General features: G+C 33.3%; 1 protein-coding gene across 1 annotated transcript; it reads left to right on the plus strand.

Annotated features, from left to right (window-relative positions):
* Positions 1 to 1,789: 1,789 nt before the first annotated feature.
* Positions 1,790 to 6,122, plus strand: LOC143548880 (casein kinase II subunit alpha-2-like). The gene is made up of 10 exons (XM_077039930.1): positions 1,790 to 2,086; positions 4,254 to 4,383; positions 4,494 to 4,688; positions 4,796 to 4,953; positions 5,062 to 5,152; positions 5,229 to 5,294; positions 5,371 to 5,453; positions 5,533 to 5,596; positions 5,677 to 5,745; positions 5,838 to 6,122. Exons 1-10 carry the CDS (start codon positions 2,001 to 2,003, stop codon positions 5,895 to 5,897), a joined length of 1,002 nt encoding a protein of 333 aa, XP_076896045.1. The 5' UTR covers positions 1,790 to 2,000; the 3' UTR covers positions 5,898 to 6,122.
* Positions 6,123 to 8,807: the final 2,685 nt, after the last annotated feature.

Raw genomic sequence — 8,807 nt, forward strand, 5'->3', positions numbered from 1 at the left:
AGGGTTGTTAAACCCTAATCACTGAATAATAAAACAGACTTTCTTTCTCTCTGTTTGCGTTCACAAAACCGGCAATAATTCTTCGTCTCAGTGCAGAGTGTGTTCAACAAACCTTCGGCTCTGATGCCACTTGTTTGGTATTATTCAGAGTCGGTACGCAGCGGAAACACCAACACACACGCACAAACGAAAGCAATAAATAAGAGACATGAGATTTTACGTGGTTCGGTACAACGCGACCTACGTCCACGGGCTGCAACTAGGGTATTTTATTAAGCACGATACAAAGATTACAATACATGACCATGATATATATAGAGAACGATTAAGTTAAATGACTTAGGGACCAAGAAAACATCAAATGGGCCATCCTCCATAATTAAACGGGCCACCCCCTTTTGTCTTCTAATTATCAACCAACGAACCCGGCCCAAAGGCCTTCACCCATAACAATAGGGGTGTTCACGGTCCGGTTTTGACGGTCTTTGGTCAACCCGTAACTAAACCGTTAGTAACGGTTTTTGATCATTCAAAACCGAAACCGAACCATTGAAAATTAAAACATAACCAAACCAAACTGTTACTAAGGGCTTGGCTTCAAGGTTTGAACTTTTTGACTTTATACAAGTTGTAAATATTTAAATAAGTATTGTGTTATTTTGCTTTACCATTCCTGATTTAAAAGTTTTTATTGTAATTTTAGTGTGATCTTCAACACAAATGAACCTTAATAACCAAGAGTCCAAGTAATGAGCTTTTTACTAGTGTTTAGTTAGTTTAGGTATTTAGAACCAACAAATAAACATTAGCATTCTGTATTACTTTCTAAATTTGGGGAGGACAATCATGCACTACTTTGTAACTATAAAAATTAATTATTAATAGAATTTGATATCTGTTTTAACAAGTGCATTAAGACGATGAGTTGTTGCATATTATAACCCACTTATATAAAATCTATAATTGCATGGAGAATGGAAGCTTTGTGAAAATGATAATGCGTTATACGAGCAAAGATCTAGTTACTAACATAATACATCAATCGTAGATGAGACGATGCGTTAAACTAATACTTTAATCATACGTTAATACATTATAGTAGTACATTATGGAGAGAATCCGGCATGGTAACGACATACATTAAAGGAATGGCATGGATCTCTTATGCTAAATGAACAGGAACAACCTATATATAGGCCCAGGTCTCATTCACTATGTAACACTAAGTAATGAGGTGTCCTCGTAATGAATGAGCTCTCATTCGTTAAATCCCATAACGAATGGGCATTACTTTAACGAATGAGCTTTCATTCGCTAACACCCTTGGCGGATGGGCTCTCTAACTTAACGAATGAGCTTAGTCTATAATGAATGGACCTCATTTGCTAAACATGCTTAGTGAATGAGCCATATTACATTAAACATAAAGACTAAACTACCCCTAATTTATTTGATCAGTTGCGAACAACAAATTATGCACTAACAAGCTTAATCCACTTATATATATATATATATATATATATATATATAAAATAATATATAAAATAATAAATTAAAGGTCCGGTATGGTTTTACACGGACAGTTTTTGGCATAAACCACAAACCAAACCATTAGCTATGATTTGAAAATAAACTGACCGACCGAAAACTAGAATTAAAAACCGATCATAAAACCAAACCGATAACTGATTTAGACGGTTTCACGGTTTTAAATCAAACCGTGAACGCCCCACGAATTGGGCTTTATTGGGTGGAATAGATAGATGGTGCGATCTGGTGGCAGCAGCAAAGCAAGCAATGAGATGAATGATCAATGAGTCACCACACCTTTTCATCCTTTCCTTGATGCCTCACTCTCACCTCCTTTTCCTCTTTCTCCTCCTCTCGCCGCCGAAAACCACCCACCGTGCTCTCCGTTCTTCCCCGTCGACTTCTCCGCCGTCTCTTTCCAACAGATCGCTGATTACGGGCTCATCAACGCCTCAACGCCCGTAACAATTATGTCCAAATCTCGAGTCTACGCTGACGTCAACGTTGTTCGCCCCAGGGAGTATTGGGATTACGAGGCTCTTACTGTTCAGTGGGGGTATTTTTCTTTTCTTTTCTTAACCTAAACCCTAGATTTCTTTTTATTTTTTCAATTCGGTATCATTGTGTGCTTCTACTTGGATTAATTTGATTCTGAATATGTTTAATTTGAGATTAGGGTTCGATATTTGGTTAATGTTTTGTGTTACCTGATTCTTTAGGTACCATTTATTGTGTAGTTAGTTATAGCATACCGCCATATCCAGAAATGCCAGGTAAAAATAGTTCCCTGACATATTGTTGATGTATTTGAACTATGCTGTTAATGCGGAAAAATATCGGATATCGGTGACTGGTATTTGAGGTATCCATTATTAAGGTGGGATATCCAGTAACAATTTAACCTTTTGCAACTTGCAAAACACTAACAATCATAGCAAGTAGGAACTGATTAAGACTTAATACACTAGCAATTGATAATAAAGATTTAAAACATTGTTATCTGTCCAATATCGGTCGACATCGCCAATGTTATCGGTACCAATATTTTATCAAGGGACCGATATATCATCGATATTTCATCAAGGGTCAGATAGTTAACTTCTGTTAGCAAGGTAATGGGTACAACTCATTACATTCATTGGATTCTCAGCATGATCTTAAGACATCTAGTTTGGTACCTAATCTTTGTTAGCGTGATCGTATAACATCCAGCATAATTAGGGGTGCAAACAATCCGAGCTGAGCCCGAGCTCGATTAGGCTCGAGCTCGTTTTGAGCTCTTTTTTCAAAACTCGAGCTCGGCTCATTTTGAGCTCTTTATTCAAAACTCGAGCTCGGCTCAAGAGTAGATTTTCAAGCTCGAGCTCGGCTCGGCTCGTTTTCTATTTATCAATTATTTTATATTTAATTAAAATTATTTTTATATATGTTAATTCTATATATTATTTTTATATATTATTTATCAATTATTTTTTTTCTATTATAATTCTATGTATAAAATAATATCTATTGTTTAGTCATTTATATTTATTTTTTTATAATATTATTCATGTTAATTAATAATTATTAAATTATATATTTTAAAAAATTATATAAATGACAGGCTAGCGAGCCGGCTTGAGCTCGATAACTGAAGCTCTGGCTCGATTGAGCTTTTTAACGAGTCGATCTTGAGTAGCTCGCGAGCAGCTAGGCTCGTTTGCATCTCTAAACATGATCAGGTGTTATTTGGTAATTAAATATGGATTATGATGTATGTACATTCCTTACTCTTCGAATGCCATTTGGGATTCTCAGGGAGCTTCTTCAGAGTTCACATTTGTAAAACTATGGTCTTTAGAGCTAACAAAAGGCTCAATAAACACCCGTCTAGCTGAAATCCTGAAACTGAATGAGTTATTAGAGTATGCACTAGATTAGTTCTTAAAGCTAAACAATTAAATTTGTAGAAGTTAGCACTTACTTGAATTCAGAAATACATTCATTATTTTCCTTTAATCAGACAGAATGTTTTAAACTAAATGCGCTTGGATGGATCTAGCCCAAACATGGAGCCTCTTGTGTTTCAGCAGCTTATCTAACATACTTTAAGCTGCAATGTAGTATATTATTTGGGACAGTGGTTCTTTTTTAATTTTAATTGAGGTGTTTGTTAACTAGTCTAGTAAGATAACTGCTAATTGATTGTAAGTGTTTGATATATAAGAATGATTATATCTATATTGCATAAGTATTATTTTTAGTCTAATAATATGAAAATGCATAGGATACTGCTGTGTTTTCAGTAAGCTCTTGAAATAATAAGTTTTGTTATGAAAACATTCAGCAACGAATGACAATTAATCTTGTCCGTAAAGAAACTGTTGCATATGATAAAAGAGGTTGTATTTTACTGGTTGTGTGTTGGAAGGAAAAGGGAAAGGATCCCAGGATGCTATTCGTGCTTATTTCATACACAATCTTGTATGCAGCTCCTTTATCTTTTAATTAATAAAACAAATTGTACTGAATATGTATATTTTGTGCCTGCAAGATTGAGTACATAATTATATAAGTTTGTCATCTGTAAAATAGTGCAAGTGGAAGGGTACTTCCCTCTTAGGTCTGAACTTGTCATCTGTAATTTGAGATTCTGGGTTTTTTTACTTTATGCAGTGTCATTTTTAAAATTTTCGATGTTTAATCCATGCAAGCTTAGTCTCAGCTTTTTTAATGGTTTTCAGTGATCAGGAGGACTATGAAGTTGTTAGAAAAGTTGGAAGGGGAAAATACAGTGAAGTTTTTGAAGGAATAAATGTGAACACTAATGAGAAGTGTGTAATCAAGATTCTCAAGCCTGTGAAGAAAAAGAAAGTAAGTTTTTTATTTTATACACCACACAAGTAGTAATTGTGGGAGGTAGTCTCTAATAAATTACTGTGTTTCAAGTAATATGATTTGTTCTTCCAATGTTTTATTTGTAGATTAAAAGAGAGATAAAAATCCTCCAGAATCTTTGTGGAGGCCCGAATGTCATAAAACTGTTGGATATAGTGAGGGACCAGCACTCAAAAACTCCAAGCTTGATATTTGAGTATGTTAACAGCACAGACTTTAAGGTCTTGTATCCAACATTGACAGACTATGATATACGTTATTACATATATGAGCTTCTCAAGGTAAATGCCTTCTATTTTTATAAATTTCAGAGTAAGCTTATACTTGTCTTGAGATTCTATTTATATAGTGCTATTGCACCTCTATTTCTGATATGTATATCCTGTAGGCTCTGGATTATTGTCACTCGCAAGGAATAATGCACAGGGATGTTAAGCCTCATAATGTGATGATTGATCATGAGTTGAGAAAACTCAGACTCATAGATTGGGGCCTTGCTGAATTTTACCATCCTGGAAAAGAGTACAATGTCCGTGTAGCGTCAAGGTAACATCATCAATATTCTTTATTATTTCAGAAATTGAATGTTTTGCACACATTTAATCTGGTTATATACTTTTATATTAATATTTATTTGTTTTTATTACATAATAGATACTTCAAAGGGCCTGAGCTTCTAGTTGATCTGCAAGACTATGACTATTCTTTAGACATGTGGAGCCTTGGTTGCATGTTCGCTGGAATGGTGAGTTAATTATGGTGTTTATTACATATAAATGATATTAAGTTCTTGCTTGTAACTGTGCTAATGTTTAATGCAGATATTTCGTAAGGAACCTTTCTTTTATGGCCATGATAACCAGGACCAGCTTGTAAAAATTGCAAGGGTAATGCTATATATGAAATAAATTATAGTTAAGATATTTGGTAGGCTTGTTTAATGATCTAAAATTGTGACTGCAGGTGCTTGGGACCGATGAGTTAAATGCATATTTGAACAAATATCAGTTAGAGCTTGAACCTCAACTTGAAGCTCTTGTTGGAAGGTAAAAAGGCTATTCTTTCAGAAGAATTATGTACTACATCCAATTTTCAATTGATAACTAATAAATGGTGTGTGTGCAGGCATAGCAGGAAACCATGGTCCAAATTTATGAATGCCGATAATCAGCATTTAGTATCTCCAGAGGTAATTGAATTATGTATTGTATTCATGTAAAAGATTAGTTTGATGACAACTTGTTCTAACTGTATGTGATTATTAATCAGGCCATTGACTTTCTGGATAAACTTCTTTGCTATGATCACCAGGATAGGCTCACAGCAAAAGAAGCAATGGTAATTAGTTCTTATATTAGTATTTTACTAGATGGATGATTATACTTGCATTGGTTATTTAATAAGTATTATTGGCCAATGTTTTTGCATAGGCACACCCTTATTTCATGCAAGTGAGGGCTGCAGAAAACAGCAGGATGCGGACACAGTAATTGGGCACAGACAAATGTTATTGGGCGACTTTGATACACTCGTTTGTGTTTAGATGACCCTATAAATAATAAGACTCGTATTGTGTCTTCGATTTGAATTTCCCTCCCTGGTTATAACTTTCATACTGTTATGTTGGTCAAATTGCTTCTATTAGCTGTCTACTATGTTTATGTTCAAATAAACTTTAAAGAGTCTTGAGCATATCAGGTTATTATTTTACTTCAGTCACTTTATTAAAGACACGAGTATTTATCTTGTATGTTTTAGCATTTGAAAACTTGCTTTGTTTTTTCTTAGTAATTTGACTATTATTTACATTGTTGGTTTGACAGAGATTTTGTCTGATTAAATTCAAAACCTGTCTAAAGTGGCAGGCGCCAAACACCCTTCTTTCTATATGTCTAGCCTGTTGGTTTGTCTATGTAGTAACATAGAAGCATGTTTTTATTGAATATTTTCTTTTCTTACCAAGAAATTTATACTAAATGATATACAGAAAGTATACAGTTCATATTGAACTTAAGAGTGATGTTCAAGCAATTACTTTTCAGAAAAAAAAATCACATGATTATTTATAACAAAAAATAAGCATTAAACATGAAATAAAGCCATGTAGCCAACACATATTTCTAAATCCTCAAATCTTATTATGTATTAATTATTTTTGGTTACACTATTTACTATGTTTTAGCATTAAAAATTTATCTAAGTGAGAAATTACTTCATGTTTCACAATTCTAACTTTAAGATGTTTCAAATTTCATGATTAGTCACAAACAATTTAAGATCACTTTCTTGAACTATGAATCACAATGCCCATACATTAGCGACTTGATAAGCGCATGCCACTCCTGACTTTAGATAAGTTGATCAGTGAGTTTAATCATCAAAATGTTCGAAAATGAGTATATAGTCTTCCAACATTCTTAAATTTGTTGGTTAGAAAATACATTATTCACTACTAGACGGGTGCCCGCGCGATGCAGTGGGAAAAACATCATTGGTAATCACGTAACAGATTTATGCCCGTTTATTGTTCTATTTGAAACAGTGAAATCAGTTGTTGGTATATGTAGACTAATAGTTCTTATTTTAAACTCAATTTATTTATCGAAATCGGAACCAAATCGTTGGTAGTGATTCAGTTTGGTTGGTTTCAATTTTCAACGGTTCGGTTTCAGTTTTCAACGATAAAATACCATTACTAACGATGTGGCTCACATTTTAATTCAAAACCATCAAAAGCGGACCACAAACACCTATATATAAAATGTTATTTTTATAACTTAAACAAACTATGGCAATATCATACTCAAATTAAAGAGAATAAAATGCTCGTTTTTATGTTGTAATTTTTTAGAAAAATATTAACGTACGAAAAAGTTATGACCGTTTAAAAATCGGGGGAAGTTGGGTTAAAAGTGAAATTAAAAAGAGTAGATATATAAAAGATAGAGGTTGAATTTGTAACTACTCTTTACATTTGCATAAAGTTGATTAAAGTAGAGGGACTAAAATTGTAACTATATTGGTAAAATAAGAAATACATCGTGATATTTGTGTTTAAAATGACCACTTTGTCCCTCTTCAAACTTGTACCATATACATAAAGAATTATAAAACCCTTAAAATCATCGTCTTAATTTGCCCTTCACTCGTATATTATATATAGATAAAGATAAAGATATAAAATTACATGCGGAATTCTCCCATTTTTATGTGCTTAATCTAGATATTAGTCAAATAAACATTTGGACTGAGTTCTAGCAACTTGCAATGTCATAATCATAGAATTATTAGTCAAAGAGGTTAAATACAAGTAATAGCAATTACAAGTATAAACCCACAACACGCCTAAAATTATCACCACTATGCAAACTCAATTTGTTCTAATATAAAAAATCAACACATAGTTATATTTTGTTAAGTGATCAAATGGATAAAATATATATATTATAGTATATTGTAATATCATTAGCATAATTTTACGACACGATTTGATTAAGTTTCCTTCATAACTATTTTTAGTGTATTCATATAAATAGTTGATTAATAGTCTACAATATTTTACTAGATTTTCAATATTCACTGATAAACCGTGGGGTTCTTGCATTTTTCCTTTTCCCCTCCATCTAATCCCAATCTACGCCACTAAATCATGGTTGGTTGTTTGTTGGTCTTCTTCCCCCTTAGTTCTCCTTATGTGACAATTTTCTCCCTCAATCTCTCTCTCTCTCTCTCTCTCATATCCCACCTCGCCCCGAAGAGATTGTGCCCATACATATATATTAGGTATTTTTTTTTCTTATCTTGTGGTTGTGACATTACATTCATAGCTCCTGTCACCATGCATCTATTGTGTTGCCTTAATTGTAGCTTTCAGTGTTGCAATCGTAGCTTCTGCCACCATAACTCTACCGGCGTGCCTTATGCCACCATGGTTATGGTCATAAATTTTTCACCACCGTTTTTCGTCATGGAGTTTATTACGTTTTCATTTCTATGGTTTTTTCATGATTGTTTCTGTATCTTCATTATTTTTCATTCCAATCTAAACATGAGTATTAAATAGGATATATAAATTAGGGTTTATTGTATCGTCACAGTAACTAAGTGATATATTTTAATTACGTTTTATTAGTAAACTATCTTTGTTCCCATATAAATAGTTTTACAATGTGTTACAAGGCTTTTACAATTTTTATATCATCCACTTACACAAAACACAATGAATCTAGTCACACATGTTCATAGTACCATGAAATTCATAATACAACGAAAGAAACAATAAGCACAAGCACATGGTTTTATTTTTATAATAAGATGGATGAAGAAACCAAAGTGGGGTAATGGACATTTCATAGTCTTGTCCTCCTCGGATCTTCGAAGATTTGGTGAAACAACACTAA

This window comes from Bidens hawaiensis, unplaced genomic scaffold (genome assembly GCF_021521415.1).
Source record: "Bidens hawaiensis isolate Kalapana, Puna unplaced genomic scaffold, B.hawaiensis_p1.1 tig00015291_1, whole genome shotgun sequence".
Lineage (NCBI taxonomy): Eukaryota > Viridiplantae > Streptophyta > Magnoliopsida > Asterales > Asteraceae > Bidens > Bidens hawaiensis.

Excerpts from the sequence above, each read along its gene's own strand:
- LOC143548880 (XM_077039930.1), top strand. The coding sequence starts at position 2,001 with ATGTCCAAATCTCGAGTCTACGCTGACGTCAACGTTGTTCGCCCCAGG. Across the intron at positions 4,384-4,493 it reads AGCCTGTGAAGAAAAAGAAA|ATTAAAAGAGAGATAAAAAT; the intron begins GTAAGTTTTTTA and ends TTTTATTTGTAG. Across the intron at positions 5,746-5,837 it reads TCACAGCAAAAGAAGCAATG|GCACACCCTTATTTCATGCA; the intron begins GTAATTAGTTCT and ends GTTTTTGCATAG.